The sequence below is a fragment of the Ammospiza nelsoni genome, chromosome 22 (genome assembly GCF_027579445.1).
Source record: "Ammospiza nelsoni isolate bAmmNel1 chromosome 22, bAmmNel1.pri, whole genome shotgun sequence".
NCBI lineage: Eukaryota > Metazoa > Chordata > Aves > Passeriformes > Passerellidae > Ammospiza > Ammospiza nelsoni.
The window spans coordinates 3,082,861-3,101,680 of NC_080654.1; the positions used below are offsets into that span (position 1 = coordinate 3,082,861).

General features: G+C 48.4%; 1 protein-coding gene across 1 annotated transcript in view; it reads right to left on the reverse strand.

The window, feature by feature from the left end:
- The window catches only part of MEGF6 (multiple EGF like domains 6), a 91,236-nt gene extending 76,062 nt beyond the window's left edge, over nucleotides 1–15,174 (reverse strand). Inside the window, exons 1-3 of the mRNA XM_059487403.1 lie at nucleotides 15,080–15,174; nucleotides 12,913–13,035; nucleotides 8,888–8,997 (exon numbers count right to left, since the gene is read on the reverse strand). Of these exons, the coding sequence (XP_059343386.1) occupies nucleotides 8,888–8,997; nucleotides 12,913–13,035; nucleotides 15,080–15,165 (319 nt within the window). The 5' untranslated portion in view covers nucleotides 15,166–15,174. The remainder of the gene's footprint in view (nucleotides 1–8,887; nucleotides 8,998–12,912; nucleotides 13,036–15,079) is intronic.
- Nucleotides 15,175–18,820: the final 3,646 nt, after the last annotated feature.

Below are 18,820 nucleotides of genomic sequence, written 5' to 3' on the forward strand. Positions count from 1 at the left end.
AAGCACCACAAAAGCCAAGAGGAGATTGTTGGAGTTTTGCAGATAAAACAACGGCGGCGGCAGAACGTGAATAAATCAGGGCATCCCTCGCTCCAAAGCTCTTGGAATTAAAGGAGGAATTTGGCAGGGCTGCTTACTGTGCTGGCAGGGAGGGCCCTGGAAGCCAGAGGAGCAGTGACAGAGCTGCAAGGATCCCTCTCAGCAATTCCCACCCTTGAGAAAAACATCATAACCACAGGTGGCTGCAAGGAGGAGGATGAGGATGATCCCACACTCACCATCAGAAGGGCAAACACCCCATCCCTGGTGATATGCCCAAAACCCCAGAGAACACTTGAAGAGTCATAAAAAACACTGTTTAGCTTTTGGAACCCTGGTTACTGAGAATTTTAGACTTTCTGCACTGACCGCCAAGGGAACACTGCATTGACCTGAGGCCATGGAGAAGCTTCCAAAACGGAATGACACAACTGGGATTGTGGGTGTGGAGTTTGAATAGAAGTGTGCAATATCACAGGGTGGGAAACTTAGAGTTTAAGGGTTTAAATATAGTAATACATATAAAGCAAAATTGAGGTTTTCGGGCGGAGGCTGGTCCTTCTTCTCCACCTTCTCTCCTTCTTCTTCTCCACCTTCTTCTTCTCTCCTTCTTTTTCACCTTCTTCTTCACCCTCTTCACCTTCTTCTGCACCTTCTTTTTCACCTTCTTATTCTCCTTCTTCTTTACCCTATTCTCCATGGGTTTGGGTGGTTTTGTGTAATTGGATAAAAAAGTCCTCATTGCAGGGCATGGGTGGTTGGTTAGTGGGTCAAAAATAAAAATAATTTAGGTGTCATTTCTTAAGTGGACAGTTTAGCCTTAAAAGGCCTTGGAGAGAGAGAGATAGGGCTCCATTTTTAGTTTGTTAGAGTGAAGTGCTGTAAAACTCAGGGTTTGTGGGACTGTAACATAGATAAGAACTAATAAACATCTGAGTCCCAACAAGAAATACCATCTCACACATTTAATCCTGACCCTGGCAAAAAGAAGTTAAGACTCGACATTTAACCAGCTTGGAAAGTTGATTTTTTCTTTTGCTTTGCAGTGTGGTGCTCAATGCACAAAGCCTCAAAATTTAGGATAGGAAGGAAATTTCCTCAGGGAATGTCCAAGAGCTTTCCTTGAGAATCATAGGAAAACATCAGGGCTGTGATGAAATGATGCTTTTCCAGCCAACAAATAGGTGAAACAGTCAGAAAACAACTCATGCAAGATCTCGAGCAAACAAACACAAGTTACTTGTGCTGAAATTGGAGGGATCTTTGTAGAACAGCCCAGTGGGAGCTGCTCCCACCTCTGCACTGAGCTTCCCTGGGCTCTGGTGCCCCATGGTGGCGTCACCTTCGGGCAGCCCAGAGGCTGAAATGGAGCTAAACTGCAAGTAAGGCTGAGCAGCCACGTTTCTCTGTTCTCACCCAGCCGAGTGTAAAATGGACACGGAGACACAGAATGCTCAATTAGGCTTCTGAAATCCACCTTTCCAAACCATCCCCATAAACCCACTAACAAGGTTATGGTTCCTCCAGGGGAGTGTGGGCTCCTCATAACTCATGAAATGCTGCCCATGGTTTATATTTCCCACTGGGGAATGCTGATGTCAAAAGCAGAAATGTTGTGAGCAGGGGCACTGTCATGTGTGTGGGGCTTTGTTGGGGGGTAAGGACGCAGAACAAGCATCCATCCTCCTCTCTAAATCTGTTTAAAAGATTTACACAATGAAATTCTCTCTCTGTTCGCTGATCTGGACAGAGCTGTGCTGACGGCCAGCTCCTCTCTTCATTCTTTTTCCCTCACCTCGTCTTTTCCTCCCACTTTTCCCTGAAGAAATTACTCCAAGCTCCAAGAGCAATGGGACTGGTAGGAATACACCTCACAAAAACCTGGCAAACCTGGAGCAAAGAGCATCAGGTGATGACACAGAGCATGATACACAGTGGTGGCCCCTGGTCCAGCAACTCCCTGTCACCCATCCCAAACCTGTGTGGAGGGCCCTGGGCTAAGACAAACCATGGAGACCAATCTATTCCAACATCCCAGGAAGAACACTGCAGCCACCAATGGTGTCACAGGGCCTTCAGGTCAGTTACCAACTGAACACACAGAGCTGTGATTAAATTACAGCCCCTTGTACAATCTGGGACCACCTGGCAACAATTAGAGCAGCACTGGCTGAACCCAGGGTCTCCCACGCACGTGGGCTGTGGTGGCTGCAGCTTCTCCCTCCTGCTTGCAAGTTGGGAGCCCCCCTGGCTTCTCTTCCCATTCCAGCTAAAGCTGTAACTAATTAGTGACAGAAAAAGCAGGTCTGTGATTACACATTTCATTTCGTGTCATTATAACTGGCACCCCGCGTGGGCTTCCAAAATGGCTCCGAAATTCTTGGCACAAAACCGCCCACGCCAGCTCCAAAACACTAATTGTGCACTCAGAGGAAAAAGGGATCACAGATGGCAGCAGTGCAAGGCAGGGCTTGCAGTTTTGGGGCAGGACAGCTTGTGCACACCAGGAGATAAAGCTGCAAAGTTATCAATTGTCAAAGGGAACTCAAAAGTGTGAGGCAGCCACACGAAATCCAGGCTGGGAACAGGCAGGGATTACCTTCCCAAAAGGAACGCAGAGCTGGTGGGTGTCAGCTTGTCACGCCTGAAAAATCAGTTCTAACCCACTGTACATGGAAATATAATGACCATTTAACTGTGTTCCCACTATTGAATCTCCCATGCATCCAATATTGGCTCTGTTTTTTCCTACAGGAACACAATCGACTTCCTGATTTCTCTTCTGTGCTAAATCCTGCTCCTGGCTCACACAACACCTTCTGCCAAGGCTGCACTGGCTGGGGAAGTTGTGATTAGGGAGGTTCTGTGATTAGGGAGGTTTTGTGATTAGGGAGGTTTGGTGAAGGTTTAGGTGAATGTGCCGTTCTCCAAATATTCACATTTGCCATCAAAATGCACCATCTTGCCAGGCAGAGCTGTGTACCTGCTTAAAGGGTCTTTCTTCTATTGATTCTTTTACCATACAAGGACCACCATGGGTTAGACCAAACCCCACAAACTTTGCACCTTCAATGCATTAGAGCTGAAATCCAGAGCCTCAGCATTGGCTCTCTTAAGGACCTGATGATTTTTCAAAACCCCTCCCTCCAGAAGAGAAGATTATTTACAACACAAAGGTAGCATTGAAGCCCAAACACTCTCTCCTGGAACTAATGAGCCCGTGATGAAATGCTGCTTCACAAAGCCAGTTATCTTCTCATCTAACACTTTAGTCTTTAGTAGCTTTCCATGGCCGTGTATCCCTGGGGACTGCAGTGATCCCGGATCAATCCCGGATCAATCCATATCAATCCACACAGCACATGTGTCACTGCCTGCAAGCTGAGCCCCATAAAATTAAGTGTGTCTGGGGGGAAACCAGCCATGCTGGGGCTGAGCAATCTCAGCCCAGAATGGTGAGGGTCCCCTGGACTCTCCTTTCACTCCAGAGATTCCTCTGATGAGGAATGTGCAGGGAGAACCAGTCCCAGGGCCACGGCTCCAGCCTCAGCATGGCTTTGATGGTTCTTGTTGGTCCCTTCCAACCCAGGATGCTCTGAAATTCTGTAATAATTCTATAATTCTGAAATTCCATGACAAAGAAGCTGCAGAGGAACAAATTCCCTGAGCTGGTGCTTTGATTCTGGTGCCACTGATGCAAGAGGGGTCCCATTTTGAGCACTGGAATTTGGGAAGCTCTTTGCCAAGCATCCTGCTCATCCTCATGCCTCTGGGTTGCAAATACTTCCCTACACAACAAGGCAGGAACAACTTCCCATCTCCAGGTGTGTGCCAAGGTGTTCCAGCCTCCAGCTTTTTCCAGCTCAGATCATGCAAGAGGACCTGGTATTTCTTTTAGTCCTTTCCTTCAGGCACCGTGAGAGGAAATGGCTTGCCAGGCCAAATTACACAGTGGTTTGGTTATTCCTGAATCTTTCACCTTAAACACCTAAAAAAACCACATTTTCATCAGGGTCCCAGCAGAGCCAGCCCAACTCACCAGCAGCACTCAGCTCTCAGAGCAGCTCAGCGAGACCCAAAGCACAACAATGGAAAATATTAGAAGCAATTTCAGCGACACAAATCAGGGGTTAGAAGACAGGGGTGTTATTCTTGGCAGTGCCCCAGATTTCCTGAATGAGCTGGACAATTCCCTGCTCTGTGCTGCAGGCTGGCACATATGGAGTGGAAATCATGATAACCTACTTCCCAGCCCGGGTCTCCCCCTCCGTGCCCTCCAGGCCTCCTGCAAACGAGCTCCTAATTCAGAGCGACAGAGTTTAATGTGATGAAATTTGGGGAAAGGGTAATGACACTGTGCAGAGAAAGAATAAATTATGGGAAGCATCACCGCCTTCTGCTCAGAGGCCAGGCTGTGTCCTTTGTGAGAGCTCAGCCAGGCGGGATCCTGGTGAAGTCGGAGACATGAGACTGATGTAGGAGGAAGAGCCATGAAGAAAAGCAATGTTTGGTCTCCCTGAGGTCCAGAGATGGAGCTCCCAGGGGAGCCCAGGATGGATTTTACCCAGCACTGAGCTCCATCTCGGGTGAGAGGTTCGGGAGTTCAGTCACAGCCTTTCAGCTGACTAAACAAAGAGCCTGCAGCAGCCAGGAGGTGATGGACAAAGCAAAGCTGCCTCTCAGGGAAATTAAACTGTCAGCTGGACACATTTCCTGCCAAGCTTCCAACCTGCATCACCAGCCTGAGCTGCCACCCCGTGATGGTGCACATGGCTGGGCTCTGGGGCTGTGTCAGCCTCCAGGGTTGTGCCAGGCTCCAGGGTTGTGCTGGGATCCAGGGTCATTCCAAGATCCATGATTGTGTTGGGCTCCAGAGTTGTGCCAGGCTCCAGGACAGAGTGGGGCTTCTGGGCTGTGCCAGGCTCTGGGCTGTGCCAGGCTCTGGGCTTGCGCTGGGCACCAGGATTGTGCCAGTCATCAGGGCTGTGCCAGGCTCCAGGATTGTGTTGGGCTCCAGAGCTGTGCCAGGCTCCAGGGCCATGCCAGGCTCCAGAACTGTGCTGAGCTCCAGGATTATGTTGGGCTCCAGAGCTGTGCCAAGTTCCAGGGCCATGCCAGGTTCCAAGGCCATGCCAGGCTCCAGGGCTGTACCAGCTCTGAGGACCCTGTCAGGCTGGCCCAAGAGCACAAACAGGCTGGGGGTGGCTGAGTTCCAGCTCCTCCACGCTCATCAAGAGTTCCAGACTCAGCTTTTCAACATCTCCAGCTGCAAGTGGAGCTCACAGAGCTTGGCAGACATGCAGGCCCCTCACCTAATCACTGAGGGCTTTACCTGAGTTACTGAACCCAGGTGGAATTCAAGCAGCATCTCAGAGGCCACTTGAAAGCAGGCAGCTCAGTCTGAGAGTCAAACTATCAGTGACCAGGCAGGGAAAGGACCTGATGCCATCCCAAAAATGCAAAGGGTGCCTTGATTTCTGACCCTTCTCCTTCCCATGGAGATGAACAGAGATGGAGCAGGACAGAGGGCAATGCAAGGCAGCAAATCCTCATCCTCACAAGAGAAGGAGACAAAAGACAGAACCTGCCAGGGTCAGGGCTCCCTGCATTCCTCTCTGGCAGCCCTGGGGGTGGCAGGAGCAAGGCTGGGTGTCAGCATTTCAGAGGGCACACAAGGAGAGGAACAAATCCAGATGTTCAGTGAGGTCTCTTTCTATGTCATTTTCCATCTCTTTCTGAGCTCTTTGCTGCTAGCAGAGCCCACAGCTGCCAGTACTGTGCCCACAGCTCTGCTCTGGGGACATTTCTTCACCTGTAAGAGCTCACAGACACAAATTGCACCTATAAAACATTAATTTATGATTTTTCTGCCTAATGTCTGTATATTGTATTTTCACATCAACCCAAGCTTCTTCCAAGGCTGCAGATCAAACCCCTCCGTGTCTGTGGACGTCTCTGTTTTTCCCATTCCCACACTGGGGTATTTTTATTTTGAAGGAGAAATGATGATCAGCACAAAGAGCAAACAGAGCCCTGCAGTGAGGAGATGCCAGCCCCCAGGGGAGAGCAAGATGCCCTCAGTGGAGAGATTCCACTGCACAGCAGCCCTAATTAAACTGTCAGCAGAGATGCCCTTGCCCTGCTCTGTGCTCCTGGAACACCATCAATGATCTCTGCAGGCACAGAGGAAGGGCCACAGATCCTGCTGACGTGTTCTGGCACAGCTCTGTGCCATTCAGCAGAGCCACAGCAGCAAGCACAGCCTGACCCCGGGCTCCACACACCAACCAGAGGAGCTTCCAGCACCCATAAATGCAGGAATAAATGCAGGAATAATGCACTCAAAAATAACAGCCTGGCTGTGTGCCCCTGCCCCAGCACCTCCCTGATGCTCACAATTCCCTCCCAGACCTTCCTGCACCTCCTCTGCTCCACAAGGACAAAGCCACCAGCAGGAAAAGCCATCACACCCCTGCAAACCCACAGCCTGGGATGAGAGTTTAGTTACACAGAGCACAGCCTGGGATGAGAGTTTAGTTACACAGAGCACAGCCACGCTCCCTGATGTGGGAAATAGAAATAAAATCTTTTAAAACACTCTGAGTTATCTTATCTCTGTAAAGCTGGGAACAATCTCTGCACCTTGGGGCACCTGCAGGGACCAGGCATATTGTATTTATGGGCAGGAAGGAATGATGAATCTGACTCCATGTTCTCAGAAGGCTAATTTATTGTTCTATTCTATTCTATTCTATTCTATTCTATTCTATTCTATTCTATTCTATTCTATTCTATTCTATTCTATTCTATTCTAGTAAAGAATACAGAAAGGATACTTAAAGAATGCTAAAAAGATAATAATGAAAACTCCTGACTCTTTCCAGAGTCCCAGCACAGCTTGGCACCAATTAGCCAAAGAATCAAAAACAATTCACACCAGAATCCAATGAAACAATCACCTGTGGGTAAACAATCTCCAAACACATTCCACATGAGCAAAACACAGGAGAAGCAAATGAGATAAGAATTGTTTTCCTTTCCTCTGAGGCTTCCCAGCTTCCCAGGAGAATAATCCTGGGTGAAGGGATTTTTCACATTTTTCCAGAAAATGTGAATACCACAGAGGCAGAGCTGTCCCATTTGCCCCGGGGATGCTCCTCCAGCTTCTACCTGTGAGAGTCTGGAATCAGAGAGCACAATTCCCACCTCAGCCCCAACCTGGTGAGGTGGGAATTCCCACCAGCTAACCTGGCCGCTCTGCTGCTGCTCAGAAGACGATTCAAAATAAAATGTAATTTTATTTTCTGCCCCCTGCCTGTGCTGAGGGCCAGCAGAGATCAGCTCCCCGTTGCGCCTGTTGCACTCAAGGCACATAAATCCCTATTTTTCTGTCCCAGGAATAATGTCACAGCACGTTCTGGGTGATATCCAATTGGGCTTGAAGGGCTGAATGAGGACAGAGCTCACCACCTCCAGGCCATGATCCACCTCAAGCTCCCCAGCAGCTCAGCAGCAATTCCTGCAGGAGTTTTGGGGTTGGTGTCACTCTGCCTTTGTCCCTCTCTTCTCCCCTCCAGCCCAGCCCTGCAGTGAGCTGCCCCTGGTGATGAGAAGGATGAGTTCAGAGCGTGCCCTGAGCAGCTCGATTTCCTTTTCTCTGCTTCCTTCCTGCATGGAATTACTCACTTCCTTGGCAGGAAAACTCATTACAGAAGGTGCTTTTCTGAGTTCAGCTGAGGTTATTATCTGCTCGCTGACAGGGGCCACAAGGCACCCATGGAGCTTCCTCTCCCCTGTGGGTTGTTCTCCTGTGCCACAGCTTGGGATGGGAAGAATAAAGCCTGGTTGTTTGACACACCTTTTTTATCTTTTTTTTTTTTTTTTTTTAATAAAAAAAAGCTTTGTTACAAGCATCAAAGCCCAGGGAAGGCACAAAAAGACTCTCCACAGAACAAAAGGCAAGCAGCTGTAGGAAACACCTTCCAAGGAGCTGGCTCTGATGGCAGGGCAGGTCAGACCCCAAAATGCTCTTCTGCTTCTCCTGCCCATCACTAAAATCACTAAAATCACTAAAATCCAAAGCTGCTTTTCTGTAGAAAGATGGAAAGCACCTCCAAGGTGTAAATCAATCAGGCACTGAGGTTGTATGGAATAAGCTAAAAGTTTAGAAGTTATAACTTCTGTTATAACAATAACAATAACAATATAATAATAATTTTATAATTAATTATTGATAATACAAATACTATTACTTATTCATATTATTACTGTTATAAAATCATTAATAAAATTAACACTATTATTCTTATGATTATATACTATAATATATTATTATATATTATATATATTATCATATAGATAATATATTTATTATATAATAATTATTATCTTATTATTGTATAATTCTATATTATATAGTTATTATTATATTATAATGATATTATTATATGCTATTATCATATAATAATAATTGTTATATTATTATATAATAATATATTATCCATCATTATAATAATATATATTATTATGTTATATTAATAATAACAGTAACAATAACAATAATTATTACAACAATAACAGCAATTATAATTTTATAATGAATTATTGATAATACTAATACTACTACTTATTCATATTATTACTATTATTAAAATACCAATAAAAGTCATTGTTTTTTTTTTAATTGTCGTAGTTGTTTTTGTTATTACACCAGGAAAAAAAAACTAATAAAAACCCATGATAATTATTTTAAGCACATTTTAAAGACATTTTTAGAGCATTTCCTGCAGGCACAGGACTTGGAACGAGCCAAAACAAAGGAAGTTGAGTAGAATAAAATGACACTTACTGTGCAGGCAGCCAGCATCCCCTGCGAGCTGGGACCATCCTGGGCAGCACCTGTAGGTGGTTTGGGACCTCAGCTGGTACACCTGCCTGTAGCCCGTGTAATACACCACCCTGAAACACAAAAACCCAGCCAGAGTCAGCTCCTGCAGGGCAGGGAAAGGGGAAGGACAGAATTTGTAGCCATGGGTGCAAATAAAATGGGGTTTGCAAAAGTGCTGCCATTGTTCTCCACACGGCCTGGCAGTGATCACCGATGCTAAGAAAATACTCCTAATTTACTCTAATTAGGAACACAAGAGACAACACCCAGGTTTCACAACACCCCAGATTATTTTTTTCCCTCCTTTTCTAGACTATTTACAGCTCTGAGCTCCTCTCTTACACAAAAGAAATGTGAATTTTAAGAACAGGTATTTCTGCCTTAGTGAGCAGGAGCAGGTGATTCTAAGGGGCTGATGAGCTAAAAAATCAACATAATCCTGATGGCAACACCAAGATACTCCTAGAGTTGTGCTGGACACAACAAGGCTCCAGAGCTGGGCAGGGAACACTGATGCTAAGAAAATACTCCTAATTTACTCTAATTAGAAACACAAGAGACAACACCCAGGTTTCACAACACCCCAGATTATTTTTTTTCCTCCTTTTCTAGACTATTTACAGCTCTGAGCTCCTCCCTTACACAAAAGAAATGTGAATTTTAAGAACAGGTATTTCTGCCTTAGTGAGCAGGAGCAGGTGATTCTAAGGGGCTGATGAGCTAAAAAATCAACATAATCCTGATGGTAACACCAAGATACTCCTAGAGTTGTGCTGGACACAGCAAAGCTCCACAGCTTTGACACTGAGGGTCCCTTTAACACTCCCAGGAGCTCCATCCAGGGTGGGAGCTGGGGGAGCAAAGCAGGGACTGATTTGAAGCGTAAATAAACAAAAGCGACACAAAATTTTTTGCCCCGGAAATTTGGTGTTGTGTGTTTGTGAGGATTGAAACACAGATAATACTTCTGAAGCTGGTTTTTTAAAAAGCTCCCTTGGCAGAACATGAAACTGCTCCACCAAAGCCAATCAGGCAAACAACAACAAATATTTGGCAGGGCAGATGTGTTGTGCGTGTCCACTGAAAATATTTATCCTAACTCAGTCGATTTGTTTGATTTTGTCTGGATGTTCCTACAAAAAAAAAAAAAAAAAACAAACCCAAATAACAGTGAACCTTTAATCCCTGGGAAGGAAACCTTCAGCAACTCCTGTGTGCCAAGCAGCACGTGGAAGCGCAGCTGAGAAAAATAAAAGCAGACACCAATATGTTTTTTTTTTTTGTTTGAGCTGTTAACAAATTATGAAGGTAATTGTTGTGTTCCAGAAGCAGCTGAGAAAGCAATTCACAGGCACCAGGCTCCAACCTACCAGGATGCTCCTGGTACCAGGAGCTCTCTCCAGCCCAGCAGGAAGGAGAAGGGGAGATGGTGGATGCAGGGTGGTGTGAACATGACAAAGATGGGGAGGAAAAGCTCAAAATAGTGAACATGGCTCAGGGATGGGGAGGAAAAGCTCAAAATAGTGATGTGGGACAGCTCAGGGCTCCCTGTGCCCCAGCAGTGCCCTGAGCAGCCTCATCCACCCTCCTGGGGGATTCTGTTGGACACTCCAGACCCTTCAGGACAGGGAAATATTGTGACAGCCTTGGTGTCTCTGGGTATCTGGGTGCTGCAGATGGGAAACAGGCACACAGGAGATGCTTTATCTCCAGTGTTTCTCTTTTCTTTTGTGTTTTAAGGAGTCCCTGGCACAGAAAATGGGGAATGAGCCAGAACTAATGGAACCCAGGGACTCCTGCTGTGTCCTGCTGCTGGAAAATCCCCTTCCAGCCCCTCTGGGATAGCACTGGGATTCCTTCAGGCTTGGCAAGGGACGGCTGGGCAAAGCTACCTTGCTGTCATTACTCACTGGGAAGCTGCACAAAGGGATGCACAAACATCCCTTCCCCAGGAACACAGAGCAGCACAGCCCAAGGATGCTCCAGCTGAGCAGATGCTGCTTTTCCCAGTGGCACCATTAGAAACATCAATTTGGCCTTGATTTTAAAGGCTGCTTTTCCCAGTCACCTCCAGGAACTCAAAGGCCAATTTCAGGCCAGATCCTGGAGCTGTGAATGCTCTTCCTGAGCTGCCAGAGCTGCTGGGTCCAACTGGAGCAGCTCCAGCATCCCTGTGAGCACCAACACCGCGCTCCAATGCCACGGCACAAGGGAATTTGGCAGGACAGCTCCCAGCTCCTGGAAAAGCATCCTGCAATGGGGACTCCCAGAAGGTTAGAGGGAGGAGATTGGGACAAAACCTTGCCCAGGGAATGGTCTGCTGATAGTCCTTTCCCTGTCTGGATTTCACAGCTCCCGTGGTGAGGTCGCTCTGTGGCTTCCCCTCTGTGCTTCCATCAGGATCAGTTTTAGCACTGGAAAAGCATCCTGCAATGGGAACTCCCAGAAGGTTAGACAGAGGAGATCTGGGACAAAACCTCACCCAGAGAATGCTCTGCTGATAGTCCTTTCCCTGTCTGGATTTCACAACTCCACCCTCAGTGGGTTCCCCTCTATGCTTCTATCAGGAACAGTGTTAGCACTGGGTTGTTCTGATATTTGTAATGCAGCAGAACAGAAAGTTATTTCATTTCAGTCCCTTGATTTGTGATGTCAAGCCCATCCTTTAGGGAGCTGAAGGGACTGCTGGGGCTGAGGAGCTCCCAGCCTTTGAAGTGGAAGCAGACAGGGCATCCATCCTTTCAAAACCTTCCCTGCAAACGCAGCCAAGAGTCAGACTCTCTTTGCTCCTTTGTTACCAGGACACAGATCTCATCACCAGGGCAATTACCGGCAATTACAGGTTAGGAGGAATTCCTAAAGACAGGACTTAAAAGCTGTCTGGAGTCCAAGATGTTTCTTTGAAACGACAACTACCATTTTTATTCTGCAAAGCCTTGTAACTCCCTAATGAGGCCGGAAGAGCAGATGGAGGCTGGAAGCAGCTTGGGCACGTTGTAGTTTGGCTGCTGCACAGGTAAGAAAAGTTCATTTCTATTGTATTTGCAGGGTGCCTGTGGCAGGGAGGAACAATGAATCTGATTCCATGTTCTCAGAAGGCTAATTTATTATTTTATGATACTATATTATATGAAAGAATAAATATAATAAATATAATAATATAATATATGTAATGTATAATGTATAATGTATAATATAATATAATATAATATAATATAATATAATATAATATAATACAGTAGATTGATCAGCCTTCTGCAACCATGGAGTCAATACTCATTATTCCCCGTTCAGGGGCTTTCTGCTACTACAGATTTATTATTTATTATTTATTATTTATTATTTATTATTTATTATTTATTATTTATTATTTATTATTTATTGCTGTTATTTACTACATCTTATTATCATAAGAGGTTAATATTTTAGAATCATTCCCTTTTTCCTCAGTGTGTCGCAGACATCTTTTATGAAAAATCTTTCCTTTAGGATTTTTCCTCCTGAGAAGCTGAGAGGCCTCAAGAACAAAATGTAAACATTGATTATCTGCTGCTGTAGAATGCAACAGGTGGTTCTGTGATTGGTCCATGTTAGTTGTTTCTAATTTATGGACAATCACAGTCAGCTGGCTTGGACAGAGAGCTGAGCCACAAACCTTTGTTATCATTCTTTGCTATTCTATTCTTAGCTAGCCCTCTGATGAAATCCTTTCTTCTATTCTTTTAGTATGGTTTTAATGTAATATATATCATAAAATAATAAATCAAGCCTTCTGAAACATGGAGTCAGATGCTCATCTCTTCCCTCATCCTCAGACCTCTGTGAACACGGTCACATCAGTGTTAAGAAAAAAAATACAACTTTATCATCTCTTACTGAAGTAAGACTCTTCTAAAAAAAACCCTTATTGTTTTGGAAGTGCCTGTGGAAGTTTCCATCCCCCGTTTCCCAGCAGGAGCAGCCCAGGCGGAGGGAGGAGCACCCACCTGCGCTCGTGGCCCGCGCACCAGCGGCGGCCCCCGCAGTCCTGCTGCCACAGGCGGGCAGCCTGCACGCACGGCTGCCGCAGCCCCACCACCGCCAGCTGCTGCTCCGCGCACACGTTCGGCCTGGAACAGAGAAATAAAGGGCTGTCAGGGATGCTGGGGAACCAGAGGGGTCTGGGGGGTCACAGGTGTAAGGGGCTACCACAGCCCCACGACCCCCAGCTGCTGCTCCGCGCACACATTTTGCCTGCAAAAGAGAAATAAAGGGCTGTCAGGGATGCTGGGGAACCAGAGGGATGTAGAGGATGCAGAGGGATGCAGGGGATGTCTCAGGTTTAGCTAGGAGATCTCTTCTGTTCATGGCCACTGAGTGTCCCTGCATGGCTGATCCAATCCCAGCATCCCATGGGGCAATGCTCCGCCCAGGGGAGGAGCCAAGCATTCCTACCTAGATACAATCTGAGGGTTGGGACACCCCAGCAGCCTTTGCCCGCTGCATTCCCAGAGGAGCAGCTTTGTGCTGCCCTGCATTGCCAGAGGGAGCCCAGGCCCATCTGCAGCAGCCCTGGAGCTGCAGAGGAAAACTCCCCCCTTGTGCAGGATCCCTGCTGCAGCAGAGCCACAGCTGGCACTGCAGGAGGGCTGAGCCCCCATGGCATGGGGCTGGGACACTGCCCTGACACACAGGGGGTGAGGTCTATTCTGACTCTGTCAGTGTTTTTTTCTTTTTGTACTATTGCGCTTGTATTTTTCTAATTTTTTGTAGTAAAGAACTGTTATTCCTCAACCCATATCTTTGCCTAAGAGCCCCTTAGTTTCAAAATCATAATAATTCAGAGGGAGAGTGTTTACATTTTCCATTTCAAGGAAGGGTCCTGCAGAAACCTGTCTGTTCAAACCAATACAGGGGTCACAGCTGTGAGGGGTGCAGCATTCCCACTGCCTGGATTTCCTGCTGGCAGGGCAGGAAGGGCTTGGGCAACCTCCTGCATCCACCCCTCAATGAGTTAATCACTGCAGGGAAAAGAAACAGTGCCAGGCCCACCAGCCACAGGGGTGGTTTCATGCTCATTCAGAGCTAAGGGCTGTGAGGCTAATTCCAACAAATCAAAGAAATGTACTTTGTTTCTTCTCTAATCCCAACTCTTTCTCCAAGCACAAGTCAGTGGGTTTAACTAAGGATGAAGAGTGAAGACATTTGTCCCTGACTCCATGAGCCACTTGGTATTTGGGGCTGCTTCTGCTGCTTCCCACAGGAGCCAGAGTTTTCTTAGAGATGCTTTCTATTAAAAAAAAAGTGAACATAACTCATTTGGACGTGGTGAAGCTTAGAGGTCACAGCTGGCATCTGAATTCACCAGGCTGCTCAATTCCAACCCCAGCGTGCTGGCACAGGGCTCTGCTCCAGTGCCCCATCCAAGAAGTCCTGAAAACAACAGCCAGGGCAGGAGCACAAAACCCTGACGTGGGGAGAAAAATCTGCTTCTTCCAAAACCTTTATCTGCTAAAGGACACGCTTTTTTTGTAAAGAATTCAACCCCTCGGGGAGGGCGGCTTGGAGTCTGCACCCCTCTCCATGGACAAAGGGAATTCCAGTGATCCCCTGGCTCTCAGAGACCATCTTCTGGCAGGAGGCCAAATTTTCAAGGAAGTCTTCCAGAGCAGCCAAATGATTAACACCAAACTGTAACTGTAAAATGTAATTAAAGAGAGCAGCCTACGTGCTGCTGGAGTAACAGCAGCGGGCGGGGAGGAACGCGGGATGAGAAAGTGAAGTGAAATAAAAGCAGCAGGTCTTGGAAAAAAGGGCAAAGCATTCACACAGGAATCATCTCTTGCACTCAGACAAGTTTCAGCTGAACCAAGGAGTTTTCTCCTACAAGAAGAGACTATCCAAATTTTCAATTTTATATTCCCCTTTCTGCACATCTAATAGTAAATAAGAAAACCCACAACAACTTCCTCAGCTAAACCAAGGAGTTCCCTCCTACAAGAAAACACTATCCACATTTTCAATTTTCTATTCCCCTTTCTGCACATCTAATAGTAAATAAAAAAAACCCACGACTGCTCCTTCACTCTCTGATTTGAAAACTCTGCATTTGGCTCCTGCTTTTCCATCCCCTGCCCGACAGAACCCCTCTGGAACTCTTTCCTTCCTACTCACATGTGGGGCTGCAGTTTGGTGCCAGCAGCCAGCGGGGACATTCGCAGCGCCACGATGAGCGACAGTGCCACGGCAGGAAACTCCATCGCAGCTCCTCTCCCTCCCTCCAGGTGCTTCCAGCGGTTATCCCGGGAATCCTGGGAGTCTCCTGCTCCAGTGTCCGTCTGTCCTTGCAGAGCACAAAGCTATGGGAGCACAGGGGGGAGAGCGGATTTATCCTTCCTGGATGCTTCCTCCCTCTCCGCTCAGCCACTTTCTTCACTCCGCTGGAAATCACAGCGCAGGTTGCAGCTGGATTTTTCCCCGGGCCAAACCCGGCTCCTCATGCTCGTTTGCTCGCGGTGAAAGGCGCTGGAGTGACTTTTACTCCTGGGATTTGCTTCCTGAGCTGGGGGCTCACAGGAGCTGGGTTGTGCCCAGCAGAGCAGCCCCAAGCGGGCTGAGCTGCTCCGGAGCTGCCATCCCCTTCCCGAGGCACTTTGAAATCCAGCAAGGAGAAAGCAGGAAGGAGGGGTGCTCTTCTGGCAGGAGAATCTCACCTCGCAGGGGTTTTTCCCGAAGCAGGCAGGGTGATCCTTCAGCGCATCCTCCGGAGATGGGAGAGAGGAGCTCGGCACACACACACGCACCAGAGCAGCTTCCCTGCGGGTCAGGGCAGTACGGAAACTTCCCCCTGCCTTCCCCAGGTCCAGCTCCTTTCCCTCACATGCCTCTTTCCCCGCTGTCGGTCAGAAATCCCTCCCACGAGCGGTGCCCAGCCCCGAGCAGAGGAGGGGGAGGATGCAGGGATGGAGCAGCGGTGCCTCGGGGCTGCTTCTCCTGCACCACCCAAGGCTGTGTGCGGACACACCAGCACAAATCCCATTCCCAGAAGCTCAAAAAACATCCCACAGAGATTCAACCTTCCCCATGCACTCCAACAGATAAAACTGATTGCTTCCCAAGGAAATTCTGCTGGTGGGGACACCTCCAACTGCACGCAGCAGCTGGCACAGAGGGATGGGGAGGAGGAGAGCGGGGATGCTGCACTAAACATCTCAAATAAACCATCCCCAAGGGCCAGGAGGGACCAGAGCAGCAACTGGGCACCTCTGGGCTGCCCCAGGGCCCTCCAGAGCTTGCTTGGCCTAGGGCAGGTGCTGATTTCCATCAGAGAAGCAGGGTGAGAAGGAGGAAGGCTGGGATAGTTTCATGGATATATTTTGTGGCTAAAGGACAACCATTAATCAAGGCTAAAGTCCCCAAGGACCATGCCCAAAAGCTGCTGGGTCTTGGAAAAAACTGAAGCAGCTGCTCCTTACACCAGCACCCTCCCAAGGTCACAGCAGTGCCATAAATCCTCAAGTAAGAGAAAAGAGCAGGTGAGGGGGGTTAATGTTTCCCCTTAGCAGTAAAATATCAGCCAAGCCTAACGGATGGGAAGAAAACATCATTCATTCTTCCTTGATAAGAAAGGCAGCTACATAAAGATGTTTTATAACAACGGAGAGAGCTCCAGGATACAATAAATCCAGGCCTCTCTTTTTCTGTCTGGAATTAGAAAGTTATAACTTCCTTACAGTAGGAAACAGGCTGCTCTCAGTTGGATTTCCAGGGATTGCTCCCAGCGGGCAGAGCTGGGAGTCGGGCTCCCTCTCCAGGACACGGCTGGAGGCCAAGGATGGGGATGGATCGGTGCAGCCACAGCTGCCACTCTGCCCCAGGTGACAATCCTGGCTGGCACAACTCGCTGCAGGGTCCTGGCACGGCCACTGTCCCAGCCACAGCCACCCCAGCCAGGCTGCCGGCAGGGAAAAGGGGAGGGTCCAATGGGAAAAGCTGAAATTTGAGGAGTGACCCAGCACAAATTCAGCCCTGCAGTCCTTCTAAAGTCCCTTTAAAGCCAGCAGTGACCCAGCACAAACTCAGCTCTGCAGTCCTTTTACAGCGCCTTTAAAGCCAGGAAAGACCCAGCACAAACCCAGCTCTGCCGTCCTTCTAAAGTCCCTTTAAAGCCACTAGTGAGGTTTCCCACCTAAAGAGCCCCATGTGAGCAAGGGCTGTGGAGAGCAGGGGATACATGGGACACGTGTGAAAGGCAGATATCTGAAACCCTAGCCTGTCTGTGAAGTCAATTTAGTATGTTTTCAATTTTCTATCATTTCCCAGCTGCCTGCTGAGGATGTCATCCTCTGGCTCCGTGAAAAACAGCCCTGAAAGGGGTCCAAGATATGATACAGCTCCATAAACACTGATGATAATATCTGCAGCCATGCCAGAGACCACAGAAACTGAAACATTAACGTGCCATTCATTCCCCAGCATTATTTAATCTTTGCTATCAGTGTGCTGGATGTGATATGGGCGCCAGGGCTCTCCATGCACAATCCTGTGCCTATCCCACCCTCCTCAGGTACCTTCCTGAGCTCTGTCCTGATGATATTTAAGGATTTTGCACATCTGACCCAGATCAGCTCTGCCTGGCCTTTGTAGACCCACACATCTTGTTCCTTTATGGGTATGTGAGAGTCTTGCCCAGACCACCTGGGCAGAGCAGAGCATAATTTTGGCTGAGCTCAGGGCCTCCCACTGAACACTGTGTGATGTGTGTGGGTTCTTGTTTTAGCCCCAAAAATCCACAGCAGGGCTGAGACAGGCCACAAAAACCTCTGGGTGTGCAACCATGGTGGCACTTGGGACTTCTTACAGCACCAGGTGTGTGACAGAAATGACACCTGGTACCTGATAGAGCTCTAGGCAGGGGATGTGACAGCACCCACCACCTGGTACAGCCCCAGGTTTGTGATGGTGACAGTACCCAGTGCTGGTGCAGCCCCAGAGTGTGACAGTGATGGCATCTGTTACCGAATCAGCTCTGAGCAAGCGATAATGACAGCACCATAGCAAATTACTTAGCCATAAGATGATGACTAATGATAAGATAATGACTTAGCCATGGCAAATCTAGTGTTGGTAAATCCTGTGCCAGCCACCGCGGTCATACAGGAGACCCAAATTAACTTTATAACGGCGTAAAGAGTGGTCACATGTTATCCAAGTAGCCAAGATTAAAAAGCAACTGAGCTGTCACAAGCCTAAGATGCCAATAAGGCCTCCTCATCAAAGAAGATCTCAGAACAACTGCTTTGTACAGCCCCGGGTGTGAGACAGCAATGACATTGGGTATCTCATACAGCTCTGGGCAGGGGATGTGGCAGCACCCACCACCCACACCCAGTGTGATGGTGACACCACCTGACACCTGGTACACCCAGTGTCCGATGGTCACAGCACCTGACACAGCCCTGGCCATGTGACAGTGACGATATCTGGTACCTAATCAGCTCTGAGCAAGCGATAATGACAGCACCTACTGCTTTGTACAGCCCCGGGTGTGTGATGGCGATAGCCCCAGCAGCCGTCGCTGTGTGACCATGACAACACCCGATACCAAGGCCTCATCCCGCATCCCACTGGGTCCTGGCCAAGCATCCCGGGCAAGGCTGCAGTGCCGGCTCCAGGCCGAGCATCCCGGGCAGGGCTGCAGTGCCGGGTCCAGGCCGAGCATCCCGGGCAGGGCTGCAGTGCCGGGTCCCGGCCGAGCATCCCGGCCGAGGCTGCAGTGCCGGGTCCCGGCCGAGCATCCCGGCCGAGGCTGCAGTGCCGCCTCCCGGCGCGGCGCGGAGCGAGAGGCGGCTCCGAGCGCTCCGCCCGCCCCGCTCCGCCCCGGAAGGCTCGGAGCGCCCGCCCGGCGCCGCCGCC